The following is a 24,577-nucleotide window of genomic DNA, read 5'->3' as shown; positions in this document are numbered from 1 at the left end:
TCTCCACTTGCATTTCCCATACAAATGTGAGTACAATGCAGTTGTACGCCTGAGTTCCATTAAGCAAGAGACCCTAACTAGATTGCTTCTTTACAACCTCGCATCTTGATAACTTAGAACAGCAGCATGTGGGACTGGAGCAAATTCATCAACAAGACCAGCTATGTAAAGGATTCTCAGCGGGATTCAGAGACTTTCACTAACAGACAATGAGACCTGGAAAAAATGCCTGGCTTCAGTATGCTGTTTTTTAAACCCTATTATGTTCCAAAGCACCGTACGGTGAAAAGCACAGCAAGTTCTGTGACTAGCTCATCCAGCCTTCCTTCTGTTCTGTAAGCTTTTAGCTCAAGTGCGTACCTTGCAATACCTTAGCTTTGGGCCAACCACACTCTATGAAAGACGAGCAGGGCTTGCTGTATATGCTAGTGGCTGAACTACAATCTGCCCATGCCTGACTCATCCAGGCCACCTAAATGAGAGCTTGGACACACATTAAGGTGCTGAGCATGCTTGAACTTTTCCCTGCAGACATCTCCAAAGCTTAGCCTTAGGTGTGTTGGTGGCAGACAAGTTTTGAACTTGTGAATGAACTGAGACTGCTCTAACAGATAGTTAAACTATACTGTATGAGGACCCTACCATTTAGAAACTTGGCCGTCTTAGGCATTGAATTTATTCTTTCTAAGTAGTGCCTTTCAGGGATAGTATTTCATCCAATCTGAGGATATTCCAATCTGGCCCACAGAGGTGTGTTTATTTTCTTCATAACAAAAGAAAAAGGTGAGAAACAGGAGGTGCCTGTTCTAGAAGAAAAACAGAATGGAAGGGAAAAATTCAAATAAACCCAGAAGACATGGCAGGTCAAAGTGCAACATATGCAAAATGCTCATATGCAACAACATGAAAGCCTTGATTCTGTGAAATGTGTAGGGCATACAGTGGAGCCTGTTTTGCTTATAAGAAAAGAAAACAGTCCTATTTCCAATATATTTCTCTCCTAATTTCCTTTTGCTAAAAACATGTTTGTTTTTAAATTAATTACCTTGGGGAAAAGACAAGAGAAATGAGTGAGGTGGAGCTGCAGAAAAAATAAATACTGTGAGTTTGAACTAATTAAAAAAAATGACCCATTCACCCAGGGAACATGGTGGAGACATGGATTTTGTTCTTTGGCTATTTCTGGAGGCTGAAGGAGAACGAATGGACTGAACTGGTTGCTACTCCCAGTTGCATGTTGAACCAGAAGATCTATACCCTTTACCCTTCAATGTACAGAGCAGGTATGCAAGGAGATTTAAATATAACAAGCCACATAATCCATATACTCTGTGTTTTGACTTGATATTTGCAGCAGTCCATCCTTAACTCCTGCTGTATTTAGGGACACTTAAAGTCTGGCATGCCAAAGTTTGGGATTGGACTAGAAGCAATCTTTCTGTTGTGGTAAACTGGCTGTTAAAAACTCTTTCTAGTAAGCTCTCCTCTCTACCACTTCTCCCTCTTTCTGGAAAACTGTGAGCCAACGCTTGGGTTGGCAGGTAGCTTCTCTAATCCAGGTAGACTCATGGTTGGAAACCTCAACAGCTGAAAAAATTACTTCTCTCTACCCACATTCTCTCATCCCTCTTCCCCCTAGAAGCCCTGCTGGCTGGCTGGCCCTATATCCCACTGAGATCAGGCTGTATTTATGTGGCTGCACACCCTTGGCTTCCTATGGTGAACATACTGCAACCATGCTAGGCTTCAGTGATCACACCAATGCTTAAGCTGCCTGGAGTATGCGAGCCCAAGAGCCTCAGAGCACCTCTCTTCCATAGGATGTATATATTAATGCATGCTGGGTGTGTCTAGTTTTAAGCACAGGGTCGAATTGTGCTTGATTGACACAGATGTTGTACCTTTTGATTCCAAGCTTGCCCATAATTTCAGTGTGTTTGGGGTCTCAGTTGAGGACGGTTTTCAAGTCCTATGACCACTTCTCTGTTCCAGTATGAATAAACAAAGGCAGATGATCCAGTTCTCAGTGTCTTTGCCTGAAAGGATATAAATCGCCTCTTAGGTATTATTTCTTCACATGTTGTGTCATTTGCTGAACAATTGAGTGTGCATTACTGAAGGATTAATAAGTGAGCCAAGGCTACAGAACATAATGCAACTTCACAGCAAGATATGACAATGCAATTCTTTAATATTGTAATGTTATCTCATGGAAGACCAGCTGAAGTAAAATCGATTCCGTGCTAAATTGTGTCCCCCTTCAGTCTTTTTAATCTTTAACAAAAGAGTGGAAAGATACCAATTGCCCCTAAATAATCTCTAAATAATGTACTACAGGCTGGTGGTGAGTGGCACTCTCACAAACCTATATTTTTATTAAGAAAACCCTCATATGTATGCATTACATAGAATATCAATAATAGCAGCAAAAAGTAAAATAAATGTGATGTTATAAATGCACATCTATTTTATCATCCACTACATCTCATCTTTGTGAGAAAATGCTATTTTTTATTCCAAGCTATATATGCTGCAAAGTTAACACATACAAACTGTGTATTTTAGCTGTGTCAAAATCTAAACACCTACATCCATAACATGAGCAATTAAACAGAAGTGCATTATAAACTATACATAAATCAGTAATAAGCCATTAGTTCTAAATACAACTCCACAGGGAAAGGACTTGACTATCATGGATGCTGGACTATTCCATGGAAGGAATCTGTTTGATCCATTGTTGTGAAATTCCACTTCTTTCAATAAATGTGACTTGGGGGTAAATTTTTGGACAGTACCTTCATAATATAGGACAAGTCAACTTTAAGACCGCTAGGGTCCGGAGTGGTTCAACAAGTGGCCAGTGAATTCAAAGGTTTACACCGTCTGAAAGCCAATTCAGGGGAGACAGTATTGGTCTCCTTGCAGTCCCCAGGACACAGCAGGGTGCTATCACAAAAAACGCATCCCTGTGGTGAACTAACATAGCTGTTGCCTGAGAGGACCAAATAACCAGAGAAGAAACCACCTTTTTACTTCTGGCAAGACGCTTGGATCCATTGCTCTATGGAAAAAGTTTGGCTGTTTCTAGCACAGCAATTACCCTGCAGGAAAATCCAGTCCCAAATAATTTAGTCTTTATTTACACCAAAAAAAAAAAAAAAAAGTTTACAAAGTGAAGTCTAACTAAAGCCTCGAAAGGGAATTACTATACAGTAAGAAAATGCTTTGCACATGTCTAAGGGCACAACATCGCATACAAGTCCACAGAGAGCTTTAGAGTGAGCTTTCCTGAGGACCCTGCACCTGTACACATATTTAATTGCTGGGAAAGCTGCTACTTCAGCCTGTCCTATCATGCTAAGAAGGTGGATTAAAAGTTAATTAAAAGGACTAGACATAACAAGGGCAACCAGAGGGAGTGAACAGAGAAAGCAAATTAGTGCCCTTCCTTTATAAATTAACAGATGTAAAGATATTATAATGGTTTTTAAACCTAAAGAGGAAACTATTTCATATTCCAGCTTTATGGTCCCACTATTTATCTAGTTCACAAAGTTTCTGACACCCTTCTCACGTACATGCAACATCTCTCATTTGGCTACTTTTTCAATTAATAAGACACCCTCACATATGAGCAAGCTAAACTAGGATACGCCTTATTATGTAAGTGGGAAACTGCACTGGGGAGTAAAAGCGCTTGGCAAGTTGTACCAGGAGTATGTATGAGGCTCCTGGTAACATGGAGACTTTCGCTATTTATCAGGCTACTACCAAGGAAAGGGATGATGCAGTAGAGGGCTCGAGGTTTTACTTCTTGACTCTGCCACTAACCCTTGCGGATAAGGTGATAAGTGCTCAGTGTCTCCGTTTACTCCTCTAAATTACAGTGCATTCAGTAACACATCAGATGGGGGTTTTGAGGCTAAACACGTATAAAGCAATTTTGATTCCTTCCATCACRTCTCTCATTAAGTGGAAAGTGCCTCTAGGGAAAGGCAGCTGATTAAACAGATTCCTCCGCAACATAATGAATTTGCAAAACCCCTCAAGTTTTGTTTGGAGACGTTCGGGGAAAAATACATTCAGCCACGGAGGGCGAAGCCCGCCGAGAGGGAGAAGTGCTCCATTTCCTCCACCTCAGGGCCTGACAAACCCTGCCCACCCACCTGGGGTGCCGAAAGGTGTTTTCAGCCGCGGGCCACGAGGAGAGCAGGGCAGGGCTGTGCCACCTGGGACGTGGAGGCAGCAGCCCCGGGCCCAGTGCCCTGGTCACGGCCTCTTTGCGCTCCTTGACAGGAGCAGCCTGCTGCACCCCTCCGGCTGCCCAGCTCTGGCGCTAAACCCCCAAGGAAACGCTCTTTTGGGCAAGGTCTCCTCGCCTAAGGAGCATTGCCTTGCAACACAGGAAAGACGCACGAGGCTTTTTCCAGCATGCAGATCTTGTTTTTAATGTGACTCAACTTGGAGAGTCCATAAGGATGACATGGCTTGTGCTTTATTAGCAGTTAGGTTGATGTTTGGAAATAAAAAGACTGATGGGTTTATCTGTTTAATCATTTGGTGCTGCCAAGAGCGACCATAAGCACAGCTCAACGGCGCATGCAGAGAGTACAGGCTGACATTCATTACCCACCACTAAAATCCAAACATTAGCACACAAGTTGTATAGCAGGCTGGCAGGGGCAGGCAGCCAGCCTCACAGTTTTTGGAGTGACTCAATGATAATAATTTTTCTTCATGGAGGATTTTAAATCTCCCTTCAATGGAAAGAAATAGGGATGGATGAGGTGGGCTAAATTTGAGTCTGGCACTTCATTTGTGTTTGCCCAGCTTTCCTGTGCCCTCAGCTGAACTAAGGCACAGAGCTGAGGACAAAAAGTCTCCTCTAGTTTTTCCCCACTGTTGTTTTATTGGTGTGTGGGCATTCCCCCTGCCTTTTTCAATCCCCTCTCTCCGGGTACGTTCTTAGGAAAACAGTGGTTGCAATGCAGATTCACCACGCACAACCAGGCAATGACAACACTGACCTGCCATATGTAGCTAGCAGCAGATATGGCAATTTATCACTACAAAGTGATCAGACAGATATATCACACAGCCAGCTGGCAATGAGACAACATTGTAACTGGCAGATACCATCAGTCCAAAGTGCAGAATAAGAGTCAACAGGAGCCAAGGGGCACAAGGAGGTTGCCTGCACAGAAGACAGCAACCTTAGCTAGTGTTTTATCACCACTAACAAAAAACAGAACAAAACAAGCCACCTCCAAGCCAGAAAACAAAACAGGTGCAACTGTTGACTTATTGGTCCTTTAAAACATCCAGAGCAAAGTCTGGACTTTTTTGGTTGAGTCACACAGGACACATCTCCTTCTGACACAAAGTAAACGGAGAGAGAGGCCACTGAAATAATCACACTGCAGTTGCATTCAAAGCAATGCTTCCTTGGATGTGCAAACAAATGCCTTGCTGACTTCTGAGAAGACGCATGGGTGTATATATATGGCCCAGCTGGCCCAGTGATTTCAACCAGTAACTGCTGTGCAGTTCTAGGGGGGCTGAACAGCTTCTAACCAGCCACATGAAGCAATTTTTGTAAAAGCTTCTCAGACAGCCTAGCAAAAGTACAGGTCAACTGTCGTGTAGGGGATGGGTCCCTGCAGCAGCCACGATGTTAAACAGGACAGAGTTCCTGCAGGGCTGGCAGACCTGAAACACAAGAAGGACTCCGAGACCCCAGCAGCTTTTGTAATTGTCCTACATCTTATTTCTTTCTTCTGTTTTTATTTCATTGGTATGAACTATTTTCCAGTCAAAAGGGCAATAACATCAGCCCATGTTCCAGACCACGTTCTGGTGCATCTGGGATATTTCTAACAGAGAAAACACTGTAAGGAGTCACCCATGGATTTAACATGTCAGCTCAACACTTTAAATCCTGACTCCTCTGCCAGAGCTACACTGTTTGCTAGCACAAAAATAAGCAGAGACTGAGCTCTTCCCACTCTCCCTGCCTTTCCTCATATACTCACCAGAAAAATAGCTGGAGCACACCTCCCACACACACCGCACAGGATCCAGACTCAAGCAGCCCTCAAACAGGCTTTTTCCTGTCCCAAGCCATTATGCTAGAACTAGTCAAAATTTAACACTTGCAAGAAAATAATGACTTTAGAGCAGTCAGGGTGGGGGAAACCCAACCCCAAACAAACCTGAACTTTACCACACCTAGAACATGCTACTACTTCTTCCACTAGCAGGATCCCACAACACTAAGCACTTTATGGGGGGGGGGGGGGGCCTACTACCAGCTCCTTAACCCCAGCCTCAAGGACAACTTTGCTCAAGCAACTGCATAGTTTCCCTCTGGCTTCACATTTTGAGCCTTGCCATCCTAATGAGAAACCCTTGCCAGCTGGATCCAGCTCCCCAGCAGCCTCCGTGACAAGGACAAGCACCTGGGGACCTACTTGCCAGGCTGAGGAGGCAAGTGCCCTCCTTTGCTTTCCCAGGCCCCTGTGCTGCGCAGAGTTCTTTGGGAGGGGACAGCAGGCCACCGGGCAGCAAAAGCAGATCATAGGGAGGCCACCATCGAAGCAGCAGCAACCAGGGCAGGAGAAGGGGTTGCACAGAGCTGCATGCCAGGAGTGTGCAGCTTTGGTCCCAAGCCTTAGACGAGGGTGCAGGTTTTGCATGCATGTCTGGTGTAACCACCATTTTGTTTTATAGCAGCATTTCTTTATTACGCTTTTTTTTTGCTGTATTTTAGTCACAGCTGGTTGAGGAGGCTTCACTTTCACTTGGAGTTACAGTTCAGACAAAGCCCAACTTTAAAAATACATTTTCTAAATAAGCMCTATTCACTCTCGTCCTCAGTGATTTGACTGGCAGAAATAAGAGCTGCAAAAGCAGATCTTGACAGTCATCCTTAAGCCTTCCTTAATATGGAAACAATCACCTGCCATTTAAAGCATATTTTTAAAGTGGCATAGTGTGCTCAAGAAAATGAATGCATCTGGAGTCTCATCCTCTTCGTTTTCTAATACAAACTTATTTGCAGAGATTGACGAAGTGCACGGGAGAAATAACAGATCCTTCCAGGTGGCCCCTCAAAAACCATCCAGACCTATTTTCTCTCATTTTATGTAAATGCACTGCATATGGGTGTGCATGTGCATGTATTTTCCCTTCTGCAGACACCCACTGGCACAACTTTGAACTTGTGTCTCATGAAATCCAAAGGATGAGCGTATGCTCATGTGCAGAGGGGGCACTGCATCGCACCTTGCAGCTGCAGGAAGAGGAAGGCACAGGTGTTTCCTCTGGAACATGTTACATTAATTCTGTCTCGCATGGTGGCAGCTCCCCTTGCACAGAGACTCCTAGATATTTGAGACATCTTGCAGAGAAGGTGAAATTGAAATGACATGCAGAATTGCAATAGCAGCGGCCTTGGATCGCGCTGTAGCGTCTATGCAGTGCAATGAAGGAACCAAAACCAGTGTTGTGCTTGCTCCTGGACCCTACAACGCGGATAGCACGTGGACCTAATCAGGAGGCAATTTCAGTCAGACCAGGTTCTGTTCTGGCTATTCCAGATTGCCAGCGGTTCGCTTTTGAATTGCTGCAAGGGTTTTGCTGGAGACTGGAACTAACCCTTAAATTCTGGGGTACAGAGAGGGATTAACTTTCCTCCTTAGCCATTTTTGGGCTAAGCTTTTTTAAGAAGCACAGCAGAGGACTAGGGTTTATTCACACACCTTTTGCTCATCACTTGCATGTTCGGGACACATGCCCTACTCATTTCAGATCTGTCTGTCAGACGTGGCGAGTACCTGTGACTGCAGCTGTATCCTGGGAGGCACAGAGGTATCCGACAACTTTAAAAGAAGGCCTAGGAGGCCTGATGCTGGGGACCCAAATTATGCTTACAGAATGATCCCGCAGTAAGCTAAACATTATTTTTCGTTAAAAGACCTCTTAAGAACTAAACTGGAATTTTGCTATGGTAAATTTAGCTACAGAGTCTTTGGAAAAGGATATCCAGAGAGCAAGCATCCTTCACCTTATCACCAGAATGTCTCAATTCTGACCTGAAATGCAAATATGGTCAGTCCTTCGTGCCAGGTGTAGCACTGTGTTTGCGGTCTGCGAGGGAATGCATTGGTTTATGGCATACAGTTAAAAAGCACCAAGCTAAGTTCAGCTGCATTTGCCTTTGCTAGAAAAAGAAATAATTATTCTATTTGTTTTGCTTCCAAGACGTGAATAGCAAATGTCTTTCTCACCTCACTGAGAGGAAAAATCACACCCAATATGGTTGAGGTGCACCCCTTTTTACTGAGCAGCATGGCAACCTTGCAATTTGAACAGAATTTTTTTTTGGCTGTTACCTTCTGTTTTTTTCATGTGATTTATCATTGAGAGATGCCTCACACATGAACATCTTGGGTTGTTTCCTATAAAATGGCACAGCTCATAAATAAAAGGAAAGGGAAAAGCAGAAAAAAGCGAAACCAATTTCAAACACACTTTCAGAGGAGATGATCTAGCTGCAGTCTGGAGGCAAGTACTCAGCCAAAGCAAAAAAGTCACCCCTTTTAAAATCAGCCATGCTGGTCTGCCACCAGGAATGGGAGTGGGCAGATTGGTCCTTCCCAGGGGCTCAAGGAACCTACGTGATAATTCTTTTCTTGGAATATGTGACCTATGATACTGCCATGGCTACTGCTTTTATTTATTTATTTTTACAGTGAATGTGTTGCATCTGAGATCATCTTTTCCAAAGCTCATACATATCTTCTAGAAAGCTGGTGGCCAGAGGAGAATTTCAGTGTTTGTGTCCTGTGATGAAAGGCAATGTGTCGGAACAAGAACAATATGAGCACGACAGACATTTTGACTGAGAATGCCCCCAATATTGCTCTTTTCTGACTCACTGGAAGCTCCTTTCTGGGACCTTCCCTCATTTTTCAGACATTGGCAGTTATGACACAAATGTATTAAGGTCCTCATGTGCAGTGTGTTTTCTTACGATCAAATGTCTCGTGAAACAGAAGCTCTTCAGTACAGCTGATATTTGGTAGTGTAGAGTTGCCCTTGTCTCCTCAGGTTAGGTGACAGCAATCTCTGTCCCCGCGTTACTTCTTGGCCTCAGTCCTCTAGCAGTAATGTGATCCACAAAGTGAACGTTAGAAATGTTTTCTGGGCCAGGGATTTTCCCCTGATGGGTTTCAGTAAGGCCCTTCTGTTTCTCTCAGCTCTTGTGTCACCTCCAACTGGTCTTACACAGCTAATGACAGTCCCAGGAGTGACCAGGCAGCCGCTGCCTCCAAAGTACATTTCATTCTAGCTATACTACTTTGATCAATCAAAGCAACTCAAAAGCAGATCAAAGCAAGTAGCTACTTTGATTTGCTGGTCAGTCTCATGTCTCATCCCTGGCTACCTGCCTGACACTTCCTTTTCAGGCCTTGTTGCTTTCTTAGCAAATTTTATTCTGATCAAGGTGATGTTGGTGAAAGGGTAGGCAATCCAGCTCTGTAAGTATAGACACACAGAAAAGGATTGCATTACATTTTTATCCCAGATCTCTGAAAGAACAAGAAACTCTGTGGTGTGAAGATTCATCATTGTACCTAACAGCCCTTTCTGTCATAGGAATTCTCTGAAAAAACCTTTCTGCTCATGTGCTGTGAGCCTTCCCTGGCTGCTGTAWGGTATGGGTGCACTACTGATATTTCACCAGGGACTCTCAGAAAGGAGAGATATTGTAACACTGACTATTATGTCTAACTGTTATATACCCCACTGCCTACTACAATCCTACTACAACTGTGTGCCCAGATTCCTTCTACAATTCAGAAAGAGAGCAAAGCAGTATGAAGCCTTCTGGGCTGAGAGCAACCACCTGCCATGATGCCAGATGTTAAGGAGAAGGGTATAATCCAAAATCCTGAAATCTTGCCAAGAATTATTCTGGCCTGGAAAGAATGGTTTCCCTGCATGCAGCATTCACAGCCTGGAAATGAAACTGAAATGAGGTGCTCAAAGGTCCAGACTGAGGTGCTTTTGCTCAGAGGTCAGGCACCCTCTCACTAGGGTGATTTTGAGCAGGTGTACATGTAAGCCTTCAGGTGCTTAAGTAGTCTTATATCAAAAACTCAAGCTCTTACAGCCTTGATGTCCTTACATATTTAGGGGGAAACTGAGAAAGGCAGATATTTTGACTATCTATGTTTTAGAGACAGTCATTTTCAAGGTGGGRCTCATCTCATCTGGGTTCAACCATTTAAAATCATGTGTCTGGTTTAAGTGAGCCACACTGATTCCCCCATGATTTATCCCCCTGCAAGATATACATATAAGAGAGATCAAGTGCATTACACCTGAAGTCACCTCCCCTTCACTATGAAGATAGCACTCAGGTGGAGCCAACACTGAACTTTTATATGGCTAAAGGCAGGTGAAATTAATCTCACCATGAAATTGCTAGTTAGGCAACTGAGCCCTGCCCAAGCTTCTTGGTGGATCTAGCCCTTTTGTTTTGAGTCCGGCATTATTTCTCTTTACTGTGATTGCTTCTGTTGTCCCCACTGGCACTGTGTCACAGCTGGTGGGTGCTCAGACCAGAGGACTTTGAGTGGTGGGGCCCTTCTGCATGGCCCTGGGAGTGACAGCGCTGCCCATGAGGCAGGGCCAGCCTCAGCACGAGGAGGGGCCACGCAAGCTGTCATGCCTGTTCTCCTTTTCGCCCCTGTTGTTTGGGAGGATTAGGCACGACATCTGGAGAGGAGGAAGAAAGGATTGGCCCAAGTGGTTGTGTAATGGCAATTGCCTGCTGGTGTCATGTTCCTTGGAGGGTTTTTCCTTTCCAGGGTGAGCTGGAGCAGTTCCCAGGCTAGGCAAGGGTGCAAGTGTTATTTATAACAGCTCCTAAAGACTACTCCAGCTACCCTGGGTGCTGTGGGACCAGTCCCTTTTTCCTTCCTGAAAGTCACATGCTAAGCACAGCTCAGCTGGAGTCAAGGACCAAAGCCAGTGAATTTTACATAGTACATAAACTGCCATACCAGGCACACTGTGGGTGAATTAAGGACATACTTTCAGCCTTAATTCTGGGTTTCCTAGGTTTTGTCAGTTTAAGCCAGATTCCTAATGTTATTTTAATGCAGTTGTTTTGTGTGTGAATAATATACTTTTTATGCCAAACCGCAAGTCCTGGAACTAATATCTCATAAAAATGCCTGGAGTCCCAAGCTAATAGCTGTTATTCAGCTGATCAAGTGATGCCTAAAAAAATTACAGATTAATGTTATTCCCAACGGGAAGGTAAAATTAGACTTGACTTTTGGTGCGGTAGGGTGCTATTTAATACAGTGTCTAATCAACAGCAGGAGGATGTGACTTAGTGTGGATGGATAAGAAAGAGGGCTGGTGTCAGCCGAGGGGCTCACCTTGCTCCTGCCAGTGCTGGGGCGCTTGGATGGGGCAGCAGGAGCAGGGAGGGGAAGGGATGCCAGGGGAAGGGGAAGGAGAGCAAAGCTTGTTGGCTTGGCTAGGTGCACTTACATTTCAGGCTGAGAAATCGAGCCACAGGATGTCAGCACAGCCTGCGAGAACAGCCGGCTTTCCGAGACAAGTGACTGTGTCTCCTCAGCAGCGCACAGGAAGATCTCCTTCCCAGAACATCTTCTTATTTAGGAAACTCGCCTCACGGTGGCAAGCAAAGCAGAAGGCTTATTTAGGAAGAAGTCAACAAGATGTGGCCTGAAGTCAGTGCGTGCGTGTAGAAGTGCGGACACATGAGAGGCAGTTGCTTGCTCACAGTAACAAATACAGCCCTGAATGGGCTGGAGGTCCAGACGGCTGGTATGCGCTGCCTGCGTCCTCACACGCTCGCTCCCGAGCTGCAAGATATCAATTATTTCCCTGTAACAACACAAAGGGATTAGCTAGATTAGCTTCTGCAGAGGCGAGAAAGAAATGTGTCATGTACACTGTTCGTTTTGCTCTAATTGGATTCACACCCTCATCGTGAATAAATCTCCTTTTACTCCAGCTGTTGTGGTTCTGCATGACTGGGAATGGGGAGGGACTCTTCCACGGGTGGGCAACCAGTTCCCAACCGCACTGGGAAAAGTGCAGGGACAGCACTGGGATCACTGGAGCCACAGACAACATGCGCGGCCGGGGAATCTCTCTCTCTCGGTCATGTCACAGGTAAYGCTTCCCAATCTCGGACAGCTTTTGGCAGCACAGTATAGAAGCCCCTCTTTGAAAAGAGAAATCTGAGCTTCTCAGTCCTGTGGGACGTGACTTGCACACCTGCTCTAGGTAACCTGCAGCTGAGCATCACAGCCCAGCGGTGTGGCGGATGGTGCTTATCAGGTTCACGTTCAGCAGGGCAAGCTGTGCTGTATACTAAAATTGTCAGAGAATTTTCTGCTGCAACTTATGATCTTTTCTAGCTGGTGCAGAGCACTGTAGAAAAATATCTTAGTCTGCTGTTTTTCCTAGCTCGCTTGCTCAGAAATGCGGAAAGTACCTGCAGCAGTGGTGGCTTTTCAAATCCATCCTTTAAAACTCTGGAAACGAAATGAGTTCAGATGGAAAAGAAAGCAAGTGCATAGTTTAACAATCCTAGGTCTGAGTGGTTGTAAAGTGCTAAGCACCCTCACTGTGTTAATCCTGATAAACAAGTAATGCTTTTCAGTCCTGTGTCCCTTGCGCTGTGGAAACTTTTGATGTCTCTTTACTGACCGTTGTGGTTTGAAGTTAACTTCTGCCTCTGAGTCAGATGGGTATTAAAAATCTTAGACCAGCTGGAATGAGCAAGGCTCTCTGGACTTGCACAGTAGAAAATAGACACAAAATAAATAATTAAGTCAATGAGAAATTTGTGGTCTAAATTGTGCCTGAATACGCATTTCAGAGTTAAGCCTTAAAGTTGAATTTCTTCCACTTTATTCCATGTCCCTGCAGAGAATGAATGAATGTTACATGAGGAAGGCAGATTTCTGTGGAGAGCACCTGCTCCTACAGTTTCCACAGATGTCCTGTATTTGCAGATTCATCTGGACCCACATAAGCCTGTGACTTGTCCAAGACAGTTAGATAGGTCTTACTTGAACTTGTGCATATATATTATACTTGACAGAAAATTTCTCTTTTATTTCTGTTTTGGTCATGTTTCTTCCAGTGACAGATTGTTATATTTTTTGTTGGTTTTATTACTCAATAACTGGATACAGAGGCATGACATAAATCCATGTGCTAGGTATATTCTCTCTCTGAGATGGGCATTTGAGTGATTTGGTGTATATATATAGAGAGAGCGCCATTATTTTCAGTAATGCCTTTTGCCTTGCTCATTTGATCTTGTAGACTCAATTGTTTTAGTACTTCTAGAGGCAATAGAAGGTGCTAAATATACAGTTCAAATTGTAGGTAAAGTTACTGGCCAACTGTGAATGGGTAAGAACTTAAGTAACTTACCCAGCATCACATACATAAGCAGAGCAACCAGTTCTGCAGAGCAGCTTTCAAATTCCTCCTCTTTCTCTTCCTATGCTGTCCTGCCTCATTTACTGCACATCAGATAAGGGACCCTCCCTTCTTGCACAGTTCTGATCACCTCTAGAGCAGTATCCATCCTGACCAGAAAAAAAGAGGCTGAACACAAAAACATGTGATATTAACTAATTTGAGGGAACTCTTTTAATACAGACAATACAATATATTTTTCCTTATCTTCCCTTTTGGAAATGTCTGAGTCATTTTAGTAGAAAAACTTCCCTCAATATTTAGCCTGAAGCAAACATGTAGAGTTTTCCTAGCAGGGAAAATTCCAGTCTACATAATGAAAGTTAGGTAAAGGAAAATAACCGAACACAGAGTCTGCTAATAGAAAATATGAGACAACCTGGACAATGGGAACACACTATAATGCATCTCCGCYGAAGTTTACTACCTTTGGAATGGACCTGCCAGTTGCTTTAATTCCACCAAGCAGTGCTATATAAATTTTTAGGGCAAGAAACAAATTGAATATTATTTCTAAAGACATTGCTTTGCTATCACAGCACCCACACAGCAGAATGCAAATGGCAGTGAGCAGAAAGGGAAAGGCTGGATTTGTGCAAGCGGGGACGTGCCGGGTGCTCAGGGTAGCATAGCTGAAAAGCTGATAGGGGGAATGGACAGACCTTCAGCCCCATCTCGCTCTGCTGTCAGAGGGCAATGTAAAGGGGAACATGTCACTCCTTTGCAGCTTGCAAGTAAAAATCCTCAGCACAAAATTAAGTTAAATCTCTGCCTACAGCAGTTTCCAAATCATGGAGACCTTCGGAATTTATCTGGGGGGGAGAGGGTGGCTTAGGAGGCCTATGCAGAGAACAATGTTGTGTCTCTTCAAAGAGAAAATACAAATATTATTTAATATCTCCAAATAGGCAAGTTCATAAGTGAGCCTGCCTGATTGCGGACTGGCTTATTCGTCAACTTAGTATTCAGGAAAGGGAACAATTACCATAGCAACATTCCCATCTTCTGACATGTATCATGCAGATCATGTAGTTAAGGCAGCGCAGCACCCTCTCACACGTGTGCTCTATGAACTTTTGTATTACTAACAATATTAAAGAGAAAAATATGTCTCATGATTGACACACTTGCCTGTGATTTTTATGACTCCTTAAAAAAAGATGGAAATGCTCCCTTTCCCCCATCCTCTTCCTTTGAACTGTTTTCTCTCCATCCCACTGAAATGATGAGAACAGCTCATGCCCCAGATCCATGTTCCTGACAGTAGTCCTACGCTATGCAAATGTGTAAACTGCAAAATGCAGAGGGTTTTAAAAAATTAAGTATATCTAGCAGAATCTAAATTCTGAGTAAAAGTGCTGAAGAGAATTAAAAATCTTCCAATACCTGCATGATTACTGCTCTATAAAACAAAGCCTTACATCTTTTTTCTTTTGTTTTTTTGTCCTGAGTTACTCTTAAATCTCCAAACACATATGCCAATGGCACATGTCAATATATATGTGCCATCATGTGCGAGGGCCGAGTTCATGAGTGGAGCACGATACTCTGTGCATTTCCACCCATGGTGTGGCTAACCCCAGCCCAGCTGCTGATGGCTGAGGGTGGGATAGCTGGGGCTACGTGGACTTCCCACGGAAAGAAAAGCCCTGCCGCACATCACACAGGACTAAGATGTGGGCCACTACAAACAGGCTGCCGCAACACTGCGCAGTATGCCCACCTTTGCAACCTTAGCAGCAGCGGCAGCCAGATGCTTGATTTTGCAAGTGTTCTGGATTTAATCCCACCATTGGCCATCCAGTGGCCCTCCTTCTGGGCTTACCTTCTATTCCAGTATCGTGGCTCCTCCAAAAATTCTGTAACACTACAAAAAGTTAGAATAAAAGCATAGCACCGCATATATATTTACCTGTAATCACGCCTATCTCACCAGTGGTTCTGCCATTAAAGGTATCACAAGCTATTGCCATGGAGTTGTGCCTACGTATTCTTTCCCTCAGACCTGGGATTTTGCATGCCCTGCTGGAGTGCCCTCGGCAGGATGCCTCTGGCATCTTTTTTACATGAGGGTTGGGCTCAGTAACTCCTTYGGGTTTGAGCCCCTTCCTTGGCAAATGGGCTCAAAATTCTGCGTAACTCTGTGGCCTCAGCAGAGGGAGACTAAGCCCCACTTTGGCTGAGGGCTTCTCCCAGGATGAGAGAGGCACTCGGCTGTGGGCTACACCTAAGTGAGGTGACCTTTTCATAATGGGTTTATTGAGCAGATGGATGCTGAAGATGAAGCCAGCAGGTTACTTTATGTATTCTGCCTTTGGAGATAAGTGCGGGTTCCTCCCCAGGTAGCTATTTCCAGGGTGGTGCCAAGGTCCTTGCTCTTCTCCTTCTGTGTGTGTGCGCAGCTCGCCAGAGCTGCCTCAGGAGGAGTCGCAGTCAACTATTCCTGCTGCGCGGGTGAAGCTCCCCACTCGGTGCCGGGGCAGCTCCCGTGTATAGCAGCTCTGCTGGGGGCCGGTCACCGTCAGGCTGGAGCAAGGGCCCGGCCGAGGCCCCCGAGAGCGTTTGGGGAAGTGCCACTGGACATTTGGGGGAAGTTCCCTGCCAGACCCCGTGCAGCGCTGGTCGGGAGGCAGCCCCACGAGCCGGCCATGCTCCCGAGCCTGCTGGCACACCAGCCCGTGCTGCGCAGGGTGGGCAGCGCTGGTTCAACGTTAGCATCTGCTCCCCGGAGCGGGCGCTGCGCACCTGGGAAGCACCCAGGAGCTCGGGCAGCGGTTGCTTCTTCAGCTTGGACCCAGGGGCCAGATGATTTGAAGGAACCAAATCTAAGCAGCAGATTAGGGTGTGTGGGCAGAAATCAGGCTACAAGCATCAAATAAGCTTTAGCTTCCCACTGCTGAGTAGAGGCACATTTACATGCATTGCTACAGGACATATGCCTTGCAAATCTAAATATTTTAGTGTCTCATATCAGATTTTTTTTTTACATTCCCGTCCTCCCCACCACTCCTCTCTGATCTTTAGGGTCACTGTACAAAGCTTTGGTACCTTTCCTTCCCCGGGGAGGGTGAATGTAAATATATTGTGGTCAGTGTTGCTTAATGGTTCAGCTGTAATTACTTCTTGAATGAGTTGCTGCATTTTACTCAGGTTTGAGAACACTCTCTTCCTTTGTCTGCTCTAAAGCTGGTTTTCCAAGAAATAATCATTGAAGAAATTCATTCTTTAAAACTTGTCCCGTGGTGACTCTTGGCCAGACTACATATGGGTAGTTGAAGTCCTCCATTATCATAATTTTTGCTGCCTCTCTAAGTATTGTGCACTTAATTGCCTTTTCCTACTCTATCACTAATAATACTCCTACCCTGTTAAGCCACCACTAAAGAAAATGGTTTGGAGCTTAATACCAGTAGCAGAAGAGGGGTGACCTCCCCCCTCTTTTGTCCCATTACATCAGCCAGGTGTAAACTTAGAAGCCAAATTGGGACCATTATTAGATAAGAATAATTTATTTGATTTTACATAGTAAATAATAAACTAAGACACATATTTAGAAAGCTATCCAAGCAATGCTCTGCCTGCAAAATTAAATTAAACATCCAGAAATGCAGAAGCAAAAATTTCTTAAGCAACACAAACTGCGCCAAGTTGCACAGTCTGTAAATGTTACGTATCCAGGAGAAACAGCCTGCAGAATACTGCGGATGCAAACTGGCTCAAGTGCTGCTGACAAAATAGCCTGCAGCTTGCAAGCCTTACACTGGTGGGAAAAGCAGGAGCACAAGAAACTGCACGTTTGGAGTTACAATGAAATTAAAGCCCATATCAAAAATGCACACTACAGAGGTACAAAACTTCTCCAGCCTAATGATTGATGTTTACTTTTTATACACAAACTATATTTAAAGTGTTGGACTTGGACACCATGACTAACTACAATATGAATTATATGAAAAAGATGCTATTTTACTTCTCTCATGTTTTTACAGCTCTGAGGAACAGCCGATACCTCCTCTGGTGGGCCAAGAAGTCTGTGGCCTACCTTTCAAATTTCTGTGCTGGCATTTATTGTGTTGAGGTTCAAATCCCTTTACAGCTGTGGTCTGAACAAGAAAAGGGCACTTAAGGGAATAAGTCTACAACTTGCTGTTCTGGGTTACATTAAAATTATTGATTTCCATCTGTTACTTGAACAAAACAGAGTGCATTTTAGATAAAAATAAAATTGCTCATTTTGGAGACTATATGTTAAATACATTTGCTGTTTATGTGCTGTTCTTCTTAGAGTTACTTAATAATACAAATCAGACGAAGTCACTGTGCTCAAAAGACCTATTTTAACTGTAAACAAAAAAAGGTCTTTCATTTTGTTACGTCATTACAAGCACTATGGAAAGCTTCCCACCTGGAAGTCCACTTGCACCCTCATTCAGCAAAGCCTCTCTGTTCAGAAAAGCACCTGGGCATATGCTTTGAATTCAGCATGCGCTTAAGGACTTTCCTAAACAGATGTTGACAGCTAGATCATTTTACTTTCCAGACTAATTTCATTCCCCTTTCACTCCCCTTGCCTCAAAAAGGAGCGATCATTGCCACTGTAGAAAGTTAAGCAGTCAAACCTGTAAATGCTTTTTTCTGGGACTTCTGCAGTAGTCAAAGTCGTACGTGCAACCCTCAGATCTAATACTGCAAGCAGACTTATTGAAGACACATGCATTTCTACAACACATGCGAACATGTTGGGTTTTTTTTGCTTTACTGCAACATCTGTGACCCCAGGTTAAGTGGCTGACTAAAGTGGCTTAAGCAGCTCTGAACCACAGCAGCAGTGCAGAGCAGCTGCCATACTCTAGTGGATATGACCTTTTATACCAGTATGCATCATGCTTTAGTTGGATGCTTTCTTTTGTTGTTGCTGATAGAAAGTATTTATTTGTCCCCAATATTTGCCCCTGTTCACATTAAAGATGGGGACATTACAAGACAGGATTAGTAGCATAGCTCTGCCCAGGGTGCATTCAGAAGGGACCTCTCCTATTGCTTGCTCATTTACTCCCAGGACAAAAACACCAAACTTACCTCAGTGACGTTAACCTCACTGTAGCGTTTCCAGGATATCTGAGGTTGACAGCCTCTTCAGGGCTATATTTTAACTTGAGTTCCAGATTATAAGTCCTTTCAACATGCCGTTTAATGCTGTCAGAGTCTTCAGAGATTACCAAAGTTTATCTTAGAGCCCCTCAGGCTGGCCAATCTTCATAGAAAATGAAAGGTGAAGAAGAGATTGCTGTCAGGATTTTAAATAGTCTAATTGCAAATTCAAAAGGAAAAACCAAGTGAGAAACATATGGCTCATAAGACTATCATTGCAAACTGTCATTTGGAAGCCTGTGGGATGGTTAGCCATTTTTCCGTCTAATTGCTGTGTCCAAGGCTTTGACATGCCTTGGTGACAGTTTAGCTAATATTACTCAGGTGGACTGAGAAACAAAGAAGCAACTTCGTATTGGTGAAAATGTTTGATGGTTTCCTTTAAAATAAGACAATGGTTACTACAGAGAGAGAGTAAAATGTGCTTTTTTCAAGCACAAGCTAAATCACTGACTAAAATAATTTGATGTTGGAATTGTGGCAAAGTTAGCAAATTATGGCAAACTCTTAGTAACAGAATGACATGAGAACTATGCATATATGTTTTGGGGTAGCTAAACGCATACAGAAAGCAAGGATGAGCTTTCTAAAGCCAAAAAGGGCATATAGTCGCAGTGAAATTCATAGGACTCTGTGGCTAGACTTTCTAATCATCTTTGAAAAATCCTGATTTATTTGTCTTATTATATACTAAGTCAAGAGAGTATTATTAAGACTGCAAAGTCAGGCATTCAAGAGTGAGGTAATGTCAGAATTAAGGCTGTCTGTTCAACCTTAATTTGGCCCCTTGTGCGTATGAATTATGATACTGCCTTTAATTAGATGATCACACAATATTTTTTCCTCTGCCTCATTCATAACACATGATGGATAGTGCTCACTGACGAAACATTATTTTGTTTTTTCTTTGAGGTTCAAGGTGTGGCAGCCTGCTTCATTAACTGCATGCTGTATCTTTTTCTGACAATAAAAGTAATCATTCCTTCACAGGCTTTTCTATGTGGTTTATCATTACAGCTATAACATACTTAACAAATATTAGTAATTTAAGTTTACTGCTGTCCTCAAGGGAAAGACTAGAAGTCTTTCTGTTCAGTTTATTCTCTACAATCTATTCCCATTGCCTAAGTTTCCTCAAGATTTTGCCCCCTTCACATTTGATGTAGGCAGTTTCATTTGCATCAGCTTTGAGGAGGTATTGACAATACACAAACAAACTAGTGGTCCCCATTCTGGTGTGTGCTTTAGGACCCAGATGCTGTGTGGCCTTGAGAAGGGGTCAGGAACTGTAGGGAAAATCCTGTTCAGCCAGAGGTTGAATCATTTTCAAAGTTGATAAACACTTTGAAGAATTTAGCTCTACACTACAAGGAAGTGCAGGCATTTTTTTCTAAAATTTGGACAAAGACAAGTAGATTTTTCCCATAGAGTAGAAAGTGTTCCTAACATAACCACTATCTTTCTCCCAAAGAACTATCTCTATAGCAAGAGAAAGGTAGAGAAAAGCTTGCTAGACATGGAAAAAAAAAATTGTTTTCCACAGATTTGTCCTTGGAAATAGATGACTTGTCTGACAAATTTTTTTCCACCAAAAAAATAGTTGTCCCAAGAGAAATACCTTTCAGGGACAATTTCAACCAAAATGGTTGAAATTTGGCAAGGTTACAAGTGACTTTTACTTTAGTCATCATTCATCCGTCATCTTTCTTAAGAATGATGGATTGTGTAATTCTAAAGGGAATGAACATGGTCTAGAGAAGTGCTTTCTAGATACACAGGCCCCTAAGTTATTTATACCATTGTTCATACATCATAGGTTGGATTTAATGCTCTAAAATGTTTTTGACTTCAAATACTATGATTCAAAGCTCATAGAAGGTGGAGAACTTTCTGAGATTTGGGAAGACAAATAGAGTTCAAACCTTCTTGGAGTACTATAAATTTCATCAAACCAAATGACACCTACCACATTTTGTGTCACATATATTGCTTTTGGCTAATATTACCAACCTCAGGGTCTTAAGCCCATAACTGATATCTAAGCTTGTTGGCCTATTGTTCTAAGGTGCAGATATATGGGAAGACAATTCTGAGTGTCCCTACTTTGTATCTCTGAAAGGGAGTCTTCCTTCACTTGAACACCTAGCTATGCATTCAGCTATGTAATTTTGGTCTCCGATGTTTTTGCTTTCTTTGTATTGTTATGGCATTTCCAACATCACTTGAAATGGCATGGTATTAGAAGAAAACTTATCTTTAGCAGGTGAGAAACTCAGTGAGAAAGTGGATTCTTTCCATCAACAGCTGGTTTGAGGTCTCAACCACTTTGCACCAGTGGTGCAATAAATACAGGAGTGACATTCAGAGTGTGCTCTAGCAGAAGGTGTACAGATGTGTGGCACTTTGGCATTTCTTATTTTTATTTAACACCTTTTCATCAGAAAGAATTCTTGAATTCAGGGAAGGAAACAATCCCTGTGGAATCACAAAAAAGAAGCAAAAACATCCTAGTCTTAACAGTGGAACATGAGTTATGTAGGTTCTCCAAATGGGAAACAAGACAAAAGGATATGTGCTCTGGGTTTCCCACCCTAAACCACAGCTGATAATCTCTTCACGGTGCAATGTGTGTCACTGCTGCTGCTGCTCTTAAAAAGTATGGCCTGATTCTTTGGCATACTCATTTTCCACCATTACTTTCCCATGCTATCAAAGCTTTCAAAAACAGTGACTTTAAACAGCTCATAGCTCACTGAAGCATGACTGGATCCATGTTTTCTTTCCTTGCTGAGTTTTGAAAACCTGTTGAAATAACAGACATCTTACCACCTCCAGTAACAACCATCTCTAACAATCAAGTCTTAGTTATCTGTGGCTGTAGTAATCGTGTCACAGAATAATTGCGCAGATCTGCCAAGTCAGCTCAGGTCCACCAGCGTAATAACTCTAAAGCAAGGCCACGTGACTACAGCTAATTTGCTTCCAAAGCCAGATCAAGTGCATAAGCAGTATACTTGTTTTTATCTGGCATGGAGCCGGGGCAAACAAACAGAGTAGACCCAAACCAGTTTTGTGCAGAGCTGGTCCAGATTTCTCTGAAGTACCCTCCTAATTTGGGGAGTGCTGGCCATCTCTGAGGTGCCGCTCATTCAGCCTGGGTCCACCAGGGTTTGCTAGTAGCAGCTCAGTGCTGGACTTGTGTAGAGAAGCTTTTGGGTTTTGCTGCATTTTGCATCTCCCACACACTGAGGGAGACTGAGCTCAGCCACAGCAGTGCACAAGTGAATGCAGTCAGCCCAGGTCCAGTGCTCATCCCAGTGTGGTTAAGTCCCCTGCTCATCAGCTGGGAAACACAGTGTGGAGACACCTACCAGCAACAGTGCTTAGTTGGAGTTAATATATCTTACTGGGCTTGATCTAGCTCTGTGCACAGCCACAGGTGTCTGCACTTTGCTTTCCAGAATAGCTCATCATCCCCATGCTAGCCAGGTTTCCCTCTTACCTGGCTCTTCTCACACCACATTACCTCCGACAGTGATGACTTGGCTGTGCAATGGAAAGCAAGAGACAAATGCAAGATGAATTAGTTTCTCCTTAGACTAGATCATCTGCAATGACAAAATAATTGCTTTTTCTGTAGAACATTCATTAAGGACAGCATTTGCCATAGTATTCTGCCTGGAAAGGATCAACTGTAGGAGCATTCCCTCAAATTTTCTCTGTTTTCTGAAGCTTATAGGACAGATATTTAAATTTTCAAGAGTCAAAACTAGCCTCATGTCCTTTAACATAGTTTCACCTGGAGTATCTAGACATCAGTATTCATGAAATTGCCTATCTTAAATTGGAAATTCTGCTTTTTTTGTGTGTCCTGGAGTTTGCTGATGTTGATGTTAAAAAAGGTTTAGGGTCTTGCTGCGAATTTAGGTTTAGGGTCTTGCTTGCTTTATCATAGCTTTTTTCCTGGATTCTCTGAGAGTTCATGGTATAGCCTTTCCAAGGGACCACTGGAGGATCTCCTTCTTTATCTGGCCCCTTACTTCCATAAAATCTCTAGGAACTTGCTCAGCTTTGAAACCTTTACATGTCTGGCCAATGGCTTAAAAATTATTAATAGGGGTCAAGCAGAGAGACACAAAGGCAATGTAATCTTAGAAGCCTTATTTTTTAAGGAAACCAACCAAAAGAAACAAGCAAAGGGTCCCAGCATGCCCTAATCTTTACTTAAACACCAAAATCAAACCACATTCTCCCACTAGCACACCGTTTCCTATAATAGCAGGTACATAAACATAAGTGGATTGTAAAAGATACTGGAGGAGGCATGTCATGATTTGCATTAGATCATTTTCCCCCACTGAACTCTTGTTCCAGAATTAAACTTCTTCTGGTATCCCTTTAATAAAAATCACACATAAACATTTCACATCTTTCAAGTGCTCTGCATATATTAAAATAAATATACTTAAATACACTAATAAATACATGTGTGACACAAACATCAGGACATTTGGATCTTTAAATTACTTTTTTGTAAAATAATTTATTGCTGAAAATTATTCTGCTCGCTTTGTTTATTCTAATTCTACACACTTTCCTGCCTACTAGAGTTCCTTTTTGATTGTCTGATAATTAAAAAAACCTCTGTCAAATTTAGACTATGGCTAGTATTTTTCAACTGAATTCCTAATACATACAGGCAAGTGTTTAACATTTGCTTATGTGCCTCCCTGAAGTAAGGCTTAAGTGTTCTCTCTGGTACAGCACTAATGACACAGCCCATTTATTGAGAACTTATGACTTGAAAATGCAGGCTCAGGTCTTGTACTAGGAAAATGTGAAGAAAAATCCTCATGTAGAAATAACATCATCTACAGTTGACACTGCAAAACCTCCAAATATATCATTCATATACCATCAATTCATCTAGAATTCCAAGAATCAGCATGAAGAAACAGAAATATAGGGATAATGTGATTTTTATTTAGGTATATTTAAGAAAAGTTCCATCATATTCAGATAGCCTATCACTGCAAATAAAATTTGATTGGACTGATAAAATTATAAACATCACCAATTTAAGGCAACTGTTACATAAAGTTACATTAATATTTCAGTCAGATTAAATTCTTCTTCAGATACATTCATGCAATTAACTTCTAATATATCTTTACACAGTACTTTGAAGTATAGCATTATTTTATTTCCCCATATTAGACCTATCTGGCTAAGCTCTTCTCAAATGATACAAGGAATGGACTCCTCGGTGGAAGTGGAAAAACTTAATGAATTAATGGTTTAATGACTTATCTGATGCAAGTAATCCATGTTGAGAATGCTGTGGAGATAAATATATATCCTATATGTGTATGCCACATGCAGGCATGAAGAAATAGGAAGGGAGGCTGAAATATAATTAGTGTTCTTAGTTAAAATCATTTTTACTCCATAGAAACTCCCAAAATATCCTTGCATTGAGCAGAGGGCCCATTAAACTGTCTTGTTTCCAAAAGATTCCTCTCCATGCCAACCTCTGTTGGTGATGAAAAATCTTCCATGGAGTCATAAAAAATCCTCCATGTTGCATTTAATGTTCAGTCCAATTTAGGCTTTTCTTTTCCTTCTTCAATACCTGAAAAAATGATGAGAACACCTTTTAAAAATCTCTGAGTGAATAAAAATGAAGAGTTTACTTAGAGAGGTTCTTCTAATGCACTTATTTTTCTTTTCCCTTTATTGTGTCATTCCCCCCCTACTTGCTCACGCACTCTTCTCATGTGTTACCTCACCTGCTGTGAAAGAAAAGAATATCTGCACACCTGATTTCAGCGGTTGTCCAGTAATGAACTGCAAAACCCCTTCTCCCTCCAGACCTTTT

At 42.7% G+C, this 24,577-nt stretch overlaps 1 protein-coding gene and 1 long non-coding RNA gene across 3 annotated transcripts in view; both read right to left on the bottom strand.

The window, feature by feature from the left end:
- Positions 1 to 20,308, bottom strand: part of LOC112974881 — a 29,049-nt gene extending 8,741 nt beyond the window's left edge. Inside the window, exons 1-3 of the long non-coding RNA XR_003256402.1 lie at positions 18,628 to 20,308; positions 11,575 to 11,934; positions 1,902 to 2,036 (exon numbers count right to left, since the gene is read on the bottom strand). This is a non-coding gene — a long non-coding RNA (uncharacterized LOC112974881). The remainder of the gene's footprint in view (positions 1 to 1,901; positions 2,037 to 11,574; positions 11,935 to 18,627) is intronic.
- A 2,473-nt stretch (positions 20,309 to 22,781) lies between these two features.
- AIG1 (androgen induced 1) overlaps positions 22,782 to 24,577 on the bottom strand; it is a 130,930-nt gene continuing 129,134 nt past the window's right edge. For both annotated transcript variants that reach the window (XR_003256403.1, XM_026084298.1), the window contains one exon: positions 22,782 to 24,331. Coding sequence is in view for 1 of the 2 variants with exons in the window: in XM_026084298.1 (XP_025940083.1) it covers positions 24,294 to 24,331 (38 nt within the window). In the remaining variant the exon portion in view is untranslated. The remainder of the gene's footprint in view (positions 24,332 to 24,577) is intronic.

The sequence above is a fragment of the Apteryx rowi genome, unplaced genomic scaffold (assembly GCF_003343035.1).
Source record: "Apteryx rowi isolate R43461 unplaced genomic scaffold, aptRow1 scaffold_633, whole genome shotgun sequence".
Lineage (NCBI taxonomy): Eukaryota > Metazoa > Chordata > Aves > Apterygiformes > Apterygidae > Apteryx > Apteryx rowi.
The sequence above is the reverse complement of the archived record's forward strand: the minus strand, read 5'-3'. Positions and strand labels throughout refer to the sequence as shown.